The 18,521-nt window shown below is 35.4% G+C and overlaps 2 protein-coding genes across 4 annotated transcripts; one reads left to right on the top strand and one right to left on the bottom strand.

The window, feature by feature from the left end:
• The first annotated feature begins 832 nt into the window (after positions 1-832).
• On the top strand, positions 833-1,878 carry LOC106293881 (probable sucrose-phosphate synthase 2). 3 transcript variants are annotated; one of them, XM_013729517.1, is made up of 4 exons: positions 833-1,086; positions 1,200-1,321; positions 1,407-1,470; positions 1,551-1,878. In XM_013729517.1, the coding sequence occupies exons 1-4, from the start codon at positions 1,042-1,044 to the stop codon at positions 1,620-1,622; spliced, it is 303 nt and encodes a 100-aa protein (XP_013584971.1). In that variant the 5' UTR covers positions 833-1,041; the 3' UTR covers positions 1,623-1,878. The 3 variants fall into 3 exon arrangements, with proteins under 3 accessions (XP_013584971.1, XP_013584970.1, XP_013584969.1); XM_013729516.1 differs by having other exon boundaries at positions 833-1,107; positions 1,557-1,878; XM_013729515.1 differs by having other exon boundaries at positions 833-1,107.
• Positions 1,879-6,729: 4,851 nt separating this feature from the next.
• Positions 6,730-13,582, bottom strand: LOC106296164. The gene is made up of 23 exons (XM_013732239.1): positions 13,355-13,582; positions 13,021-13,279; positions 12,807-12,950; positions 12,663-12,745; positions 12,474-12,588; positions 12,301-12,392; positions 12,157-12,211; positions 11,964-12,085; positions 11,760-11,873; positions 11,488-11,681; positions 11,293-11,423; positions 11,145-11,205; positions 10,989-11,059; positions 10,870-10,919; positions 10,617-10,782; positions 10,406-10,533; positions 9,960-10,292; positions 9,812-9,878; positions 8,822-9,379; positions 8,035-8,454; positions 7,781-7,838; positions 7,511-7,657; positions 6,730-7,421 (listed from the first exon to the last, which is right to left on the bottom strand). Exons 1-23 carry the CDS (start codon positions 13,397-13,399, stop codon positions 6,857-6,859), a joined length of 3,978 nt encoding a protein of 1,325 aa, XP_013587693.1. The 5' UTR covers positions 13,400-13,582; the 3' UTR covers positions 6,730-6,856.
• Between the last annotated feature and the right edge of the window lie 4,939 nt (positions 13,583-18,521).

Raw genomic sequence — 18,521 nt, 5'->3', positions numbered from 1 at the left:
TACTTCTCGTTCGGTCCATTGTTCGGTCCATCTTGCTTCTGAATAAATCCCGAATGCGTTCTTTTCTTGCAAGCTATCTAATAACCTGCATATTACACTTAAGAACACCAAAACGCATCAAATAGACCAAAACATTAATTAAAACCGACCATTTAATTTCTCCAAAACGAGTTTAAAACCGCTAAAAACACGGAATATCAGTATAATTGTATAATCTAAGTAAAAATGAATTTTGGCATACAAGTGCACGTTTTTATTCGCATGTGTGCTGCCAAATTTACACACAGTCATCCAGGAATAGTAGTCGTACCAAAATTGCAAATAATTATACTTTGAATGTTTTTTATTTTAATTAGTATTACCAAACATTAAACAAAAAAAATTGTAGTTTTCCAGATGATTTAAGTTGATTAACATATTATCATGAGTGATGTATGCATTAATATGTTGAAACTGTATGTTTTGTAACTTTTCTATCCTAAGGCGGTTATTATTTACAAAGCGACTGTAAAAGTATATTCAACATGAGATTTGTGAAAAGTCACTAAAACACATTTGCAATTCCATGTTATTCAATCAACAATTAGTAAAAAACTATATCAAATCAATTGTTATTCAATTGTAAACATTATGTAGTAAAAAAAACTTTGTATAAAGATTTTAGAAGACTTGAAACTCATTTTTAGTTAGAAATAGTTCTTGTAGAATAATATGTCCATAGATGTTATTTAAAGTAACTTGAAAATATATTAGTTAATACATTCTGAACATATGTACAAACACATAAGATTTGAGACGTGCTTTGTGTTCTCGTTTTGCTATACCTCCTCACCCAGCTACCACTCTCTTTCCCACATCACATCCTCCTCTCTCTCTTCCTCATTGGACCACCACTCTCTTATCCACATCAACCCCACCTCTTGCTCTCTCCTCTCCAGTGAGCCACCACTCTTTATCCCTTCTGTTGCCACCGACGAGCTCGTATCTGAGGATTTCAGTTTTTAATTTACCTCGCTAATCCTCAATCCCTCTTCCACCTCTATGAGCCTAGTCGTCAGCCTGCTTCCATCCTCTCACAGACTCAATGTAGTCGTCTTTTTTTTTTTGGTAAAAAATGTAGCCTTGTCATTGATTGTGGGATATTCAGTTGAGTGTTTTTCTGTTGAGATAACTAAACTTTTTCACCATGTTCCTTTTAGAAAGTAAGAATACTTTATAGTGATGGAAACACCAAGGGAAGAATGTCCCAGATCAGCTATGTTGACGTCTTTGAGAATAGATTTGACCGACACAAAAAAAATCTTTACATCGTCTTGATAAGGTATATGATGCTACTCTTAATGGAATGTAAGGGTGTTCTGTACGTGTGAGTTTTAAGTTGTAGTTGTTCTGAAATTTTTTTGTAGTCTTCATGGTTTGATACGTGGTGAAAACATGGATTTTGGTCGGGGTTCTGATATTGGTGGACACGTACGTACTCTTCTTCCTGCTAGCACTTTTTCATTCCAGTTTTTGTTGCTCAATTCACACTGTTTCAAATGGTTTCTCAGGTGCAGTATGTTGTGGAATTTGCACGGACATTGGGCTCAATGCCTAGAGTCTATCGTGTCGATTTGTGTTGACCAGAAAGATATCCGCACAAGAATGAGATAGCAGCGACTCTGAAACGAATTAAATGCTAAATCCTTTGGACACAGACAGCATAAAGCAGGAGCATGGAGAGAATAGTGGAGCTTAAATGAAATTTTATCTTAGCATGGAACAAAATATATAATATGATTCTACTTTATACGAAAGTCTTCTTCAGCAATGAGTCAATGAGAAACCGACACACACTGTTTTTCAGCAAGAAGAGGCAAAGATGGGGAAAAGCTTGCAACAGAGAAATATCAGTTATATATTACCATTTCAAATCACCTAAACAATTCTAATTTTTTTAGAAAATATCTTACCAAATCCCCTATAAATTTTACTTTTATTTTTAAAATTTTATTTAAACCACTCAAACAACTTCAAAACTCATCTAAATCCCACCAAAATTAAAACACTCCAAAATCTCCTAAAACACTTAAATCAATACACTCCAAAAGAGTATGTTGTGTAGATTCTTTGATAACAAACCAATATGATATAAATTTTTTATTTCTTCTTCTTAGTACATGTTTATAACATTTATTGTGACATTTACAATGCCAATCAATCAACAAACTAAAATAAGTATCTTCAAATTTTGAAAGATACAACTTCATTCAGTAGTACTAATCATCCTCTATATGTTAATTGAGAAGTATTACAACATTTTTTGGTAGCCACGTGTCATCAATAGAATAATTCTTAGAATTCTTAGATAAATACGTTGACCCATCTAAATATGTTGGCAGCTTCGTCATGATGTTTTCACTTCTCTTCTGTTTTAGTTGCATAAATAATCTTAGGCTCTTTTATTCATATTTTGAGTGAAATCCCGTTTGAGAGATGATTGCCTTTGTTTGGTCATTCTTAAGACTATTGATGTGATCTTGGGCTGACTTATGAAGTTCTGGACATGGAAAATATTTAGAAATCAACCCGTGATGTTAGGTGACATGTACAGCCCATTTTATGAAGTTACAAGCCCAAGAAGAATCAAAATCAAGTGGTTTCTTTGCTGTCCAAGAGAAATGACGAAACTCAGAAACTAAATTGTATGAAAAGCTTCTTTCTCCTGCATGCAAGGATTGCGATTGCTTCTTCCAAGAACCTTCTCTCTCCTCCATGCACTGTTTTGTGATTCCTATATGTATTAATTATCTAGGTTTCTCAACAAGTTTAGTTTCCTATAAATAAGGTGTAATCTCTAATTGAATAAAATAAGCTTTGAGTGATTTTTTTGGAACCTTGAGAGTGATTCTCGCTTTTCATTCAATGGTGTATAATATTCATTGATCTTTTCGATCCGTCTTGGTGCGTCATATCCAAGGGATCACACCGATTCGTCCTGGTGCGTCATATCCAGGGAATCATCCTCATTGTCGTCTAGGTGCGTCATATCCTAAGGCATTGAGTTGGAATATCGAAGGCCTTCTGCATCCTTCGTGCGACCATTCACTCCACATCTCTTGTCTTTGAAGATTTAAGGTTTCATAGCAGCAAGGCTTATCCCCTTTACCAACTTAGAGTGTCAACTCCTCGGGAGGTTTTCATCATTTGGTATCAGAGCAACACTCCGAGTTTGGTATTCACTACTATTATCCACCATTCTCATCTATCCATCTTCTACAAAAAAAAAAAGAGTTTTATTATTTATGTTCTACAAATCTGCTGGATCTTTAGGAAGTGTGTGTTCAAGTTTTCTTTCTTCAGAGAGCAAGATTTGAGGACAAATCTTTTTGAAGATGAGGAGTATGATGTGATCTTGGGCTGATTTATGAAGTTCTGGACATGAAAAATATTTAGAAATAAACCCATGATGTTAGGTAACATGTCCAGCCCATTTTATGGAGTTACAAGCCCAAGAAGAATCAAAATCAAGTGGTTTCTTTGCTGTCCAAGAAAAGTGACGAAAATCAGAAACTAAATTGCATGGAAATCTTCTTTCTCTTGCATGCAAGGATTGCTTCTTCCAAGAACTTTCTCTCTCCTCCATGCACTGTTTAGTGATTTCCTATGTATTAATTATATAGTTTTTTCAACAAGTTTAGTTTTTTTATAAATAAGGTGTAATCTCTAATGAAATAAAATAAGCTTTGAGTGATTATTTTTGGAACCTTGAAGGTGATTCTCGCTTTTCATTCAATAATGTGTATTATCCATTGATATGTTCGATCTGTCTTGGTGCGTCATATCCAAGAGATCAAACCGATTAATCCTGGTGCGTCATATCCAGGGAATCATCCTCATTGTCGTCTAGGTGTGTCATATCCTAAGGCATTTAGTTGGAATATCGAAGGCCTTCCGCATCCTTCGTGTGACCATTCACTCCACATCCCTTGTCTTTGAAGCTTTACGGTTTCATAGCAGCAAGGCTTATTCCCTTTACCAACTTAGAGTGTCGACTCCTCGGGAGTTTTCATCATTTGTTATCAGGGCAACACTGAGTTTGGTATTCACTTCTATATCCATCATTCTCATATATCCATCTTCTACAAAAAAAAAAGAGTTTTATACATTTATGTTCAACAAATCTGCTGGATCTTTTGGAAGTGTGTGTTCAAGTTTTCTTTCTCCATAGAGCCAGATTTGAGGACAAATGTTTTTGAAGAGGAGGAGTATGATGTGATATTGGGCTGATTTATGAAGTTATGGACAAGAAAAATATTTAGAAATCAACTCATGATGTTAGATAACATGTCCAGCCCATTTTATGGAGTTACAAGCCCAAGAAAAAAAATCAAAATTAAGTGGTTTCTTTGCTGTCCAATAAAAATGACGAAAACCAGAAACTAAATAGCATGGAAAGTTCTTTCTCATGCATGCAAAGATTGCTTCTTCCAAGAACCTTCTCTCTCCTTAATGCACTGTTTTGTGATTTCCTATGTATTAGTTATATAGCTTTCTCAACAAGTTTAGTTTCCTATAAATAAGTTGTAATCTCTAATGGAATAAAATAAGCTTTTGAGTGATTATTTTTGGAACCTTGAGAGTGATTCTCACTTTTCTTTCAATGGTATGAAATATCCTTTGATCTTTTTGATCCTTTTGATCCGTCTTGGTGTGTCATATCTTATGGCATTGAGTTGGAATATTGAAGGCATTTTGCATCCTTCGTGCGACCATTCACTCCGTATCCCTTGCCTTTAAAACTTTATGGTTTCATAGCAGCAAGGCTTCTCCCCTTTACCAACTTAGAATGCCGACTCTCGAGGAGGTTTTGGTCATTTGGTATCAAAGCAACACTTTGAGTTTGGTATTCACTTCTATATCCATCATTCTCATCTATCCATCTTCTACAAAAAAAAAAGAGTTTTATACATTTATGTTCAACAAATCTGTTGGATCTTTTGGAAGTGTGTGTTCAAGTTTTCTTTCTCCATAGAACAAGATTTGAGGACAAATGTTTTTGAAGAGGAGGAGTATGATGTGATCTTAGGCTGATTTATGAAGTTATGGACAAGAAAAATATTTAGAAATCAACCCATGATGTTAGGTAACATGTCTAGCCCATTTTATGGAGTTACAAGCCAAAAAAAAATCAAAATCAAGTGGTTTATTTGCTGTCCAAAAAAAGTGACGAAAATCAGAAACTAAATTGCATCGAAAGCTTCTCTCTCATGCATGCAAGGATTGCTTCTTCCAAGAACCTTCTCTCTCCTCCATGCACTATTTTGTGATTTCCTATGTATTAATTATATAGCTCTCTCAACAAGTTTAGTTTCCTATAAATAAGTTGTAATCTCTATGGAATAAAATAAGCTTTTGAGTGATTATTTTTGGAACCTTGAGAGTGATTCTCACTTTTCTTTCAATGGTGTGAAATATCCATTGATCTTTTTGATCCTTCTTGGTGTGTCATATCTTAGGGCATTGAGTTGGAATATTGAAGGCCTTATGCATCTTTCGTGCGACCATTCACTCCACATCCCTTGCCTTTGAAACTGTACAGTTTCATAGCAGCAAGGCTTCTCCCCTTTACCAACTTAGAGTGCCGACTCCTCAGGAGGTTTTGGTCATTTGGTATCAAAGAACGGGTATTCCTAGCTAGCGAATCATCAATTTCACTTGGCGCCCTTGGGAAGTAGCTGATCTTGAAGTCGGAAAAACACATCTGGAGAATTTGAATGACCTCCTACTCAGTTGAGAAGTTTGGCCAAGCTTGTGGGTCTGTTATCATTGCAATCAGGTCCTTGCAATTTGTCTCAAATCCCTGACATGTCGAATGTTGTAGCATGCTCTCCATTGCCCATCTTAGCGCTTCCAGTTCCGAGTATAGATCCAGTTCCGAGTATAGTGATGTCTCATGCCTCCTTAGGTTATGTGTCCCCATTAATTGGATCTTTTCCATGCTATCCTTCCAAACCCATCCAATTTCATTGTATTGACTTGTGGAGGTCCATGAACCATCCACCATGCAAATATTACTCAAGCTTAAGGCTTGTGTTTTTTCAACAATTAATGCTTGTGGAGGAACCTGTCTAGTATCATTTGCATTGTATCAAGCATGACACTCACTCACTGCATATCTGACTAGTTTCAATGGGTCAATGTCTATACCTCTAAATAGCCTATCATTCCTAGCCTTCCAAATATACCTGATTATCCAAGGATAAGTATTTCTATCATCTTCTGGCTCCATAATACTATTCTTCCTCCAAAATAGACAGTCCATGTTGGCGTAGATACTCGAGATCGGGAAATTTTTAGAGCTTGACAGTGTTGATGATAATGCCCATGTTTGTAAGGCCGGTGGGCAAGATCGCATGAGTAACAGTTTATTCTGGCTCTCCACATCTTGGACAGTACTTATCATATCGCATATTGTGACGTACCTGATTCCTTGTGACCGCTACCTGTCCTGAGATTAATTGCCATATAAAATGACAAATTTTTTGTGGTGCATTCACTTTCCAAGCAAAACCTTGAAGTTTGGTTATACTAAGCTTTAGAACTTATTTTTCCTGGTCATCTGTCATTATATTTGTAGTTACCCAATATCCAGACTTGATTGTATATTGACCATTTTTGGTGTAGCTACTCCAGCAAAATCATCGGTATGTCTTCTTGGTCTACAACATACTGTTCCAGCAGCTCCCACTAAGATAATTAGTGGGCTTGATAATTAATAGATTGTTCTCATTAAGATAAATATGACACAAACTAAATACACAAAACATACATCCAAATGTCAACCTTTATACACTTTAACTTAATAGGAGAATAATCACCACAAACCAAGATCAAAAGATGGCCCATCATTCGGCAAACCATCATTCCTCTGATTGCCCAGATGAGGTTTCACCGATGCATCTTCTTTTGTTTTCTTGTCTGACCTTTGTTTCGACAATAGCAATGTCGCATGCGCTTCCATGGCATCAAAGTCCAGTGTCGCGTAGAATGCATCATCATCTTCATCCTCATCTTTGTACTGTGATGCACCTGCATTGCTTCTCGGACCTTCATGGCTTTCCTTCTCCGTGGCTTGTGCATGAGCTTCAAACTTGTTTTCCAAGTTAATCACTGGGACATTCGCTGAGTTGCATAAGCTGAATTTCCTTTTCCGGCTGTCTGTTGAGATTTGTGCTACCGAAAAGTCTCCTGTGGCCATTGCATCCTTGTTTGACTCGTTGTTCGTTGTTTGTGGGGTTCTAAGAGAGGACAATGATTTATCTGAGTCGCTTCTGCTCTCATTTATTGTCTTCAAGAGACCAGAAGAATAAGGACTCGGACTTGATGCAACTACATCACGAAATCTTCCCGGTACTGGTGATTGGCTGAGTAGAGAACGTCTGTGGAAACCATAGCTTATGATTCTTAGTAAACTCATAGACCATTTTACTCATAGTAGAAGAAAGACTTGTTTTGATTCGATATATACCTGTAAACGGCCATCATGTCAACTTTAGCACACTCGGCTTGAGTATTTGCTGTAGGCATTGTACCGTCATCTATGAAGCTATCTTCAAATGAATCGCTGGTCAAATCTACGTTCTCATCAACCGAAATTTCTGATTCCGAAGACACCCTAATCAATAAGACAGGTTTAAGCAAGTAAATGTCAAACTCTGTATCAAGGAAAACTACAAATTGATCTGTGAAAGTAAGAAAGATAATCAGATGGTTGTTTTTGGATTAGATGATAACTTACTCAGCTTCCGCATCAATGAAGATTCTAGCATTATTATCTGCGCGTATCTTCTTCTTGCCTTGAACACAGAGCAACTAATTAGCCAATTACTCAAACAGGTCAATGTAACAAGTGTTTCACTTTACGTTGAATAAAAAAAAAATTACTGTCGCTAATGCACAAAGTGTAAAATTCGACTTAAATCTTCCACATTAATGAAAGTAGATTCTGGTGATGTCAAGTTATTTGAACAAGGAAATACAGAATCATATTACCTCTTATGTTCTTTTCACTGCGAGAACGAGATCGGATATGGTCTGTCTTTGCAGTACCAGGATTATTCTCCTTCACAGCACTCGAGCAATCTCCAAGTCTACGAAGTCTCTTCAACTTGCGAGGCTGTCGAAGAGTTTCTGACTTTTCTCCCGAACTCACGCGCCAATCTTTGCTAGCGCTGCTGCTTGCGTTCGTGATATTCGCCAAGGGAGTTCTCCACTCCTCAGGCATTGGAGAAACAGCGAAGCTTTCTGTTTCGTTGGCTAAATCTTCTTCCTTCTGAGGAGTTCTGAATTCATTGGCCGTGGAAGCAATGTGAACCTTTTTCTCAGGTGTCGATGGCTCTTCTTCCAATTCATTACTTAAACTCGTGGGTGGAAGATCAAGGTCTTCTTCTCTGTTTGCTTCGTATGCAACTCCTGCAGCGTTAAAGATGTTATCAGAATATAATAAGTTCCAAGTCTTTGTTTGCACAAATGGAATAGAAAAGTTATATAGATGTGTCAAAGTAAACATGTTTCTGAGTTTTATTTCTATTACGGGCTCAAATTCCAGATGTTCTCATTGAAGAATGTATATGTACAACTTATCTAATACCAAAGCTATGTGGTTGCAGTCAGTTGCAAGCTGCAACCGCAACCCCAAACACTATGATTGATGCATTCCGTCTGTTTGAATCAATGGCAGATGCAAAAATACATTCAAGCAGATATGCTAGTCATTTAAAACTATCTAGTTATATTTCCCATTCTAACCGATAGTAAATGTTCAGGATATAACACTAACCTTGGTCATAGACAGGTGAATCTGGAACAACGCCACTCTTGATGAAGTTAGTGAGCCTTGGACTAAGCTCCAAATCCTCACAGTCGTCTTCTTCATCCGATGATATCATAATTTCTCCAGCACAATTCTCTATATCTCCTTTACCTACATCGGTGGAGTGCCATTTCAAAAGGCTTTGGGACTCCAAAGTCTCGTTGGCACAATCTGGCAAGAATCCTTGCTTTAACTTGCATGGAATACTATCTTGCCGATGTTTTGAGGAACTATCCATCGGAACAACGTCAATGTGGGATTTATTCGGGGAAGAAAGTTCTTTTTCTCTTCCCACATAGTCTGACCCTGGTACATTAGAAGATAATGAAAGAGGAACCGGCAATATAAAGACCTTCCCCAGAGTATCAACGGACGCACATTCTGAATTGAAAAGATAACAGTGTGTTGGTGAAGATGCTTCGAATTCCTTCTCTGTAGTCTCTAATGTGCTTGTGGGAGATTCTACAACTTGTTTTGCCTTTCTCTGTGATGTGTTGACATCCAAATCATCGAAAGAGGGTAAATCTGCACATTAATACAATTGAACGGCCTGCCTTTCAGATGTATGAGATGCAGAAGATACATGACAGTAGCAATTTGTAGTTCTTCGATGCAGTGAACTCTAGCATTACGTACGATAGAAAAACATCTAAAGATTGATTTCAGGATATAAGTTTGGAACTTTTTACGATTCATCCTGCAGCTTCACGCGTAAGAGTGCTGTTATTAGTCCCACATAAACAAAGACCATAACCTATTAGAGTCTATAAACATCTACATCCTATAATTTAGTGACAATTTATTTGGGTTTGTGAGAAGTGACATGGATCTAAACAGAGCAGAGAGTACATCCCTAAATAGGCTCTTTCGACCATGGCGTCTATAGACCTCCTACTAGCTAAGGGTAAATCATATCCATGCGACTGTTAGAATAAGATTGAATGAGACTAAATTTACCTTTCGGATCATCACCAACCCTCAGACCTGCGTCAAGCTCATCTCTTTCAGCCAAAGGAGCTCCATACTATCAGAGCAAGTGATTCCACGTAAGTGAAAATGAAAGCAAGGAAAGACCAATTTTATATACCAATATTACGATCCACACCTTAATGAAGAAGCTTTTACTTTGCTCTGTCAAAGTTGTCTCTTGCAGATGCTGCATAGCATCAATTAATATGCTTGTTTGGCGTGAATGCATTACTTTGTGCACTAAGGATGGCAATGTTTGGAAGTGAGGGAAAGCAATCAAGGAAACTCTCCACTTTTCCTCGTTGGGTTTGAAATACTTGGCGAGCATATCCATCTCTTCCGGTGTAAGCTTTTTCTTGAAAGCTGGAGTCTCAGCGGCAGGCTCATCTTGTAGCTTCTTTCCACGTGGAATGAATTGCTCGATCGAAAACTTAACATGCTGAACTTCTGGCTTATAAACATGGGGAATCTATAATAACACATGACAAGAGTATATGAAAGTTGAATACTGAAGCAAAAAAAAAAAAAAAAGTAAGGAAAACAAATTTGATGAAGAAAGAAAGAGTTTTAAACAGCTCTTACCATCCTTGGACTAGGATGAAAATTAAAACTATTCATTCCTCCATTCCGCATGTGTTTTTTAATGGCTTGGCCATTTGCTTTCTTTCGCATATAGCTATTCTTTTCAGATCCTTCACAAGCAAGAACTAGTAAAGGCTTGTCAAGGAATGACATAATCCGATAAAAGTGGCACTGGAAATATATGTAATGAAAGGGTCAAGCTTAAGGATATCAACTCGGCCATTATTTTTCCTTCCAGTTCTTCCCATGCGTTGGATCATCCTCAGAGGGGATACATTAGCATCAAAACATATAACTAAGTCGACTTCCATGATATCCAAGCCTTCTTCGCCGATAGATGTTGCAACAATAACATTAAACCCACCAGATCTAAATTTCTGTATGTATATCACGCAAGGGATGGTGTAAAAACAAATCAAGGTTGAAACTTTTTCAATAAATCAGATCAAGGGGAACATGAATACCTCCAGAACAGCCTGCTGAACTTTTTGCGACTGTCCCTTCAGTGTCTTACCTGCAATAAACATTCACTGTGAAAATTATAAATGATACTTCTGAGTAACTGAAAATGAAAGTAACAAACCTGAACTTTGACCAATAAACTCAGTTGCTTTGACAACATCTCCAATATTACTTAATGCGTCCATTATGTCTCTGAAATGAATGAAGTTACGTAAATGCAAGAGAAGAAACGTGATAGATAGTAAAACAAGGGAACAAAAACAACGATTATACAGACCTTACGCTTCCTCTGAAATTCGAGAAAATAATGACCCGTGATGTCCTCGGATCTTTTATTTCTGCAACCATAGAATAAAATCATATGAATATTCAATTAGCTGAGAACTATCAACACGCCCTGATCAAGATCTAAAAAGAAAACATACTGTAGTGATCAACTAGAATCTCCAACATCTTGGACAATTTCGGGCTTGGTGCTCCGTTCGACAACCTTTGCTGCATCAAAAGCTTCGTCATCCTAATATCTTCATTCTTACTCATCAACCTAGCAAATGGCCTGCGGAGAGTGATAGTCTTAGTCTTAGAGGCAACTTCTTAGTTTATTGAAAGTAAAAGCATACCCTTCCTGGAGTTTTTCTTCAAGCATCTCATACGCTGGCCTTATTCCATGACTAGAAAGAAGCTTGCGAATGTGATAAAGCGTGATAAGAGCTGCAAAGCAAGATTCTACATCTCCGTGACTTATATGGGGAATGCCTGGTACAGGTGCTTCACGAAACTTATCCCTTGCCATAAGTAATTCGTGTGGACTCAACTGTCAAAACCTTAGATGACATGAGCATTGACGCTAGTGGTGAAAAGAGAGATATAAGGATTCAGTCGAGGCACTTACAGTTTGATAATCCCTTATTAGAATGACCCCGAAATTTTTAAGCCTGACTGCATATGGACGTATAACATCTAATAGGCGTTTAGATACCTCATCTGCATCTTTACCCAAGGGAACCTGCTCTGCCACAAAGACGGCTACAATTATTAAAAATGAATTTGGAACACATTTTGGAAAGAAAAAGAAAAACCGGAAACGAGCTTGAACCTCGATTAGTTCTACTTTTCTGTCGTGGACATAAGGGCAGACATCATGGTCACTCTCGTTTCGATATTCAAGTGTTGATATCTGCAAATTATCAAGGATACCCTGTATGGCCTGTGTCTTTGCTGAAAAATGGCATCCAACAAGTTAATGAGTGATGAGATTCATATAATAACCAAAAAAATCAATCACTTACATCCAGGAGTTGCAGTAAGAGCCAATATTCTCAACTGCACTGGTACTGCCATCAACTAAAAGTTTAAAACAGGGAATTAATTTGGTCCCTTTATCTTGATCAACACATAGAGATGGTACAAGATAAAAGCGTAGGCAAACAAACCTCACGAACTACAACACAATAAGAATAATTCCCTAAAGCTCGATGTGCCTCGTCGATCACCAAGCAAACCAAGCAGTTGGTAACACACGTTCCTGAAAGGGACGGTTTTTGTTATAAGTATATGAACCACATTACGAGGTTTCAGCAGGGGATGTTTTGAATCAGAGCATCACCTGACTGTATATCCTTCTCAAGAACTTGTGGAGTGACAAAGAAAACCCTTTTGGTTTTCCACAAGGAAGCTCTTTTGGAAGGGCAAGTCTGACCCGTCAAGTCAATCGTCCATTCCTGCAGTCAGTTTAAACCCAGAACAGATGCTCAATCAAAAATCACTGTTTGTGGAAGAGAATCAAATGACATACTTGTGGTATCCCCACGATATTATGGCAGGCCTCAATCTGCTGCATCACAAGAGGCCTAGAAGGTGCGGCAAAGACAATTTTACCTGGCAAAACAAAGGATAAGCGCAGATTCTAATCATGGAGACAAAAGTGGGTTTGTTCTACCTTGTGGAAACCATCTGAAGTAATTATACATTACAACTGCAGCTATGAGCGTTTTACCAAGGCCTGTTGGTAAAGCAACTAATGTGTTTGAAAACAAAGCAGTCTTGGTTATAGCAAACTGATAATCTCTTAGAGGAACGTTTACTGAAATTAAAAAAAAAAAAAAGTTAATGTCAGTTTTATAAAAGAGAGAATCATGGTAAAGTCTACAAACCTGGATAAATCCAAGTTTTAGCTGTCTCAGGATCAATCCCGACGCTGGGAGTGTTGTCGTTAGTACCACACTCGAAACTCGGGTCGGAAACAACAGGAGGATCCGGAGTAGATCGATCGATGAATCGATCGAGAGTAGATTGTCTTTTAGCAGGTTTAGTGCCATTGTCGTTGGTGAAATGGGTCGAAGAAGAAGAAGAAGGGTTTAAGGATTTGAGGCAAGCCAAGTCGATTTCTCTGACTGCTGCTTCCCAATCGAACTGCAAAAACAAAAATAACTTTAAATAAGGAAATCTGAATTGACCCAGCCAGAAAGAGACTCGGTGGTAACTCACTCCATCTTCTTCTTCAACGAGTTCGATCGGAAACTCGGGTCCCATTTCACTTGATGCTCTGTTTTAGTTTAGGGAGGATCTACGCCTTTCTTTTCGCGTGAGATAAGTAGACAGCGTTTCTCGCCAAATCAGATTTTAGGTTGAGTGGGGTTTTGTCGAAGAAACCCTCGCCGAAGCCACATTGGCGGGCAAAACCAATTTTGGACAAGGGAAGGAGCAAAAGGAAGATTTGCTGTGTAATGTTAATCCAAATTCTCTCAAAATTCAAATACGTAAATGAGATTTACAATAGTCAAAATCCGAAGATATTTGTGGTATTTTTTTACTAAATATTTTACATTACACTTTCCCACATTCAAATTATACAACAAGACACTTATCAGTTAACACACTTTCTTTTGTCAAAAAGTGACCATAAACTAAAAATATTATCTCTCCTCTTCTTATTTCATTTTATTATTTTTCTTATTCTACTTTATATAGTTATTTACTTTTATCTCAAGTTCTAAAATATATTAAACAAAAATAATTTTCATAATAAACTATTTATAAAATTGTCTATCTTTTAAGATCTATTTTCATATATTATATATATATATATATATATATATATATATATATATATATTAATGTGTAAACAAAATGTGGACATGAACACGAAAGCTTAGATAACATAATTATAAATTAGTTGTGGACATGAACATCTTAATATAATTAAAAACTAGTTGTGGACGTGGACAATATTCATTCGATTCCATTCATCATCACGGGATCTAAATTCAACTCCAATCAAAATTACATTAATCCACATCATGACAAAACGCAAATTCCTTAGATCAGAAATCTCTGACATTCAAGATCTATTACTCTCCGACAAAAGATAAACGCTTCTTTGATTTTTCTCTCCGCTCATACTCACAATATCATCTCTTTCTCATCTCGAATAAAGTTTAACTGCAGATAATTTATCAATTGAGCTGAAGAAGCTAAGTGTTTGTATTGAAGATAACAGAGTCCGTGTCCACGTTTTATGGTATAATTTTAGTAATATAAGTTCATGTCAACGTATTGTTGTATAGTTTTATGGAATCAAAACAGAGAGTTTGTCCACGTTATCTACTATAAACACATTAACATCACATATCCACACATTATTCATCACTCATCCACACATCACCCGTCCACAAATCACTCAACCACACATCACTCGTCCACAAATCACTCGTCCACAAATCACTCATCCACAACTGTCATTTTCATTAAGGGCAAAATTGTCCACAATATGTTGCTGGCCCACAACAAAGTGTGTCACATGTAAGAAGTGTCTTTAGATGTAATAGAAAGTAAAAAAGTGTCTCTTAGTGTATTCAATTCTTTTTTTTTTTTTTTTTGTGTTCCAAAACCAAATTTTCTTTTCTTTTTTTACTATTTAAGACACTTTTTATCTTTCAAATTATACAATAAGTCACTTGTTGCTGGAGGCACACTTTCTCTTTGTGCAATGTTCTATATGTCCTCAATCTAACTAACTACGCTCTCTCCTAACCACAACCCTTCTTAACTAAGCTGTCATTTTCCCTTCTTTAAAAAAAAATTGATTAATCAGTTTCTGATTTTTGAGTTTTCAAAAACCAACCTGTATTCTCTTTCCAACTTTACTTTTTCAAATTCAGATTTACTTTCCTCAATTTGACGGTCCCTTTGTTTACTAACCCTAATTCCGTGAACCCTCTTCTTCTTCATCTTCAATTTCTCCATAGAACACCGTGAAACCAGAGGTCCGCCGCGAGTTTGATTGTGTAATCTCATCTACACGACTTGGGAACTCTCGAGAATCCTCCACCGAGATATATATGTACGACAGTCTGGTTCTGTGGTTCTCCCTTGGACGCATCTCTCTATTGTGTTGTGTCTTGATTGGATTCAGCTTAGTTCCTACTGATGAAACCAATCTCCACAGCAAAGGTAAACATTAATTTGATATACGGCGCGTAATTATCGAAGTTCTCTCCTCAAATACACTCCAAATTGATTTGTTTTGTTTTGTTTTGTTTTTGGAAATTCCGTTCAATAACACAAACCATAAACGAAAAGTTTGAGATGAAATCATGAGGAAGTTGAGAAGTGGGGAGGAAATCAAGAAGGATTTGAGAGTTCGGGACAAACAAAAGGTGGACTGAGTTCGTTGATTGTCTCTGTTTCTCGAAATCGAGGTAAGATTCTTTTTTGTTTTCTTCACTCGTGATTTTGTGTTATTAGAAATTGATGTTCTGACAATTTGAGGAAAACGGGTTTGAGTTTAGTTTGTTTGATGTGTTGTGTGCATTTTCTCCATGAAAATATGAACTATCTTTTGGTTGATATCATTGTATTGTAGTGTTTGGTATTGAAACACGTGTGGATGATTTCTTTGTTTTTGTTTTGTCTAATTTGATGTTCGGTTATTGTTTCATCTTTGTATATGTCATCGTCTTTGTGTTTCTATGTCACTGTATTTTACTGTGTTTGTGTGTTTTGTGTCTCGTTTGTGGTATCATGTATGTGTGGTATGGCAAAGAAATTGCAGACAGTGTCACCTACCAACAATGTTACCAATCGTATAACTTCTGAAAGTTTTTGTTGGCTACATGACAGGATCCTTGAGGAGAGTTTAAGAGGTCATAAAGCTCGAGAGTTGATGCTGACACCTAGTGGTGTTTGTCTTTCATATTTTGTCCTTTAGTTTGGTTTGAGTCGTTGCCTCAAGACCTTTGTTCTTTCTCTTAAGTAATGAAAATGTTTTCGTCTACAAATTTTTATCAACAGATTCCATCCATGTCCACAAATTTAATCCATGTCCATGTCCACATATTCATTTACTATGTCCATGTCCACATATTTGTTTTATGTAAATGTTAATAAATATATATGAAATGGATGTTAAAAGATAGAAAATCTTATAAATAGATTACTATAATAATTCTATTTATTTTATTTATCTTACAATTGAAAATAAAATCAATTAAAAACATTAGGTGGTATAAACAGTAATAAAATAAATAACCAAAAAAAGTTTTAAAAGAAAAATATCATCCACTGACACAAGCATTAACTCAGGTCCTAGTTAATTTACTTTATTATCACAACCACAAGTTCAACTAGTTTATTCTGGTTGGGAGGGCAAAAGAGTCCATAAATCGTATAGGAAACAGAGAAAGTGCTCTTCAGGCACAATGTGTCTTATGATGTAAAGAAAGTGACAAAAGTTACTTATAAGGTAACTCACTCATTTTCTTTTCTTTTTTTTAACACCAAATCATGCATTTTATTTTTCTCTTTTCATTAAACAGTTATTTTATCACTCAACTAGGGGTTGGCCTATTTTATATAATTTTAAATTATATTTTTATGTTTGATTTGGTATTTAAATATACAGTGATATTGGTTATACAAATATATAATGGTAGATAAATGAAAATGAGATGTTTATTTATTCATAATGAACGAACAAAAATTATTTATACTCATATTTTTGCATTTTGTTAACTGGAAATTGTATTTAAGAAAGTTAATTAAACTTTAGATATGAGCAAAATAGTATTTTATCTTGTTCATTCATGTTTTTATGGAAAAAAAAAATAATTTACAACTGATTTTTATTTTTATTAGCTTTAAAATAATTGAACTATCATCTTACAAACCAATATAAAAATCGATTCTTTTTTGTTTAGTGATAAAATAGATTCATTGATTTAACTATATTTATGCGATCTTGGTCTAAACAAAAGAAAATCAAATTTTAAGATATATTGTTGCGCAGAAAATAGTTAAGAAGATTTATAATCAAATCTTTGCAGAATTAAGAAAACATAAGTTTGGTGAACATGATTTTTGTTTGAATTGATGATCGGTTTAAAGCGGCTATTTCTCAAACCAAACTAGTGATCAGTCAAAAGTATTAAAAATTATAGAGAAATAAATCATAGTGACTGATAAATGAATACTAATAATTCAAGTTATATATATGATGAAACTTTATTGTTTACGATTATATACATAAGAATGTGGAGTAACCAGTCATTAAAATAATATAACTGAGCATATACAAAGTGAAGATTTACAAACAAAACACAAACTAAAGATGTATAATGATATGAAATAAATTAATGGAGATGACGAGTAGACAAAGCAAGATAGATTAAGTTGGTTATGGAATTTTGAGAACTGAAACAGAAAAAGGGATTTAAACTTGAACATTTTTTTTACGTAAGCCTATAATCTTAAATCACTTGAACATTGTTCTCATATTCAGAACTCTGCTGAAGTTTGGTCTGAAATTATAAAGTATAAAGCTTATATTAAGAAATTATAAAGATAAGGCCGAAAACAAAAGGTAGTAAGAAATTCTATTTTATTATTATGTATTTCACCAAATTCAAATTGTTTTATTTTTCTTTTTCTTTTATATATTAATTTTTTTGTTTTGATTATTATTATTTTTTCTGCTCTACTATCAAATTTTTAATTTCTATAAATTTGAATTTAGTTATCAAAAATGGGAATACTTCAATTAGATTCAGTCATTTCATTTTAAGTTGCTTGAGAATGATGAAACTTAAAAAAATCAAAATCGTAAATAGATTTCCCTCTTTTCTTATATTTTTTTATTTTTATAATTTATGTATAATTAAGATATACTGTATTTAACGTGTTTTAAAATATTTGGTGTAAAAATATAAGAAGAAAAATTAATAAATAGATGAATAAAGATGTTACCTAATTTGATGTGTCGTGCTCATGTCGTCTGAGAATGTATAACTTTACATATAGATACCAATCATACATATATGTATTTTTTAAAGAGAACTCTATTTTATATCAAAAGTATAATTTGATAACATAAACTGTTATTATTGTTGTTTCTAACCAAATAAAAACAATATATATAACAAAAGAAAAATTACAGGAATCCAACAACTTCCAAACACTATGCTACAAAGGTACTATTTCTCCTTCACGTTCTTTTGAAAGTTGAGGAACTTGATACCGTAAGCAAAGACATAGCCAAAGACAAAGAGCAGTAGTATATATCCTATGTGGACATCAGCTACAACTGGTAAGAAGTCATGTTCGAACCCGAACCCATATTTCAGCAAAGTTTTAAGGCACATGTCTCCAACACCAGCGA

The sequence above is a fragment of the Brassica oleracea genome, chromosome C5, assembly GCF_000695525.1.
Source record: "Brassica oleracea var. oleracea cultivar TO1000 chromosome C5, BOL, whole genome shotgun sequence".
In the NCBI taxonomy this organism is placed as follows: Eukaryota; Viridiplantae; Streptophyta; class Magnoliopsida; order Brassicales; family Brassicaceae; genus Brassica; species Brassica oleracea.
Note: the sequence above shows the minus strand (reverse complement) of the source record. Positions and strands in the feature narration are given on the sequence as shown.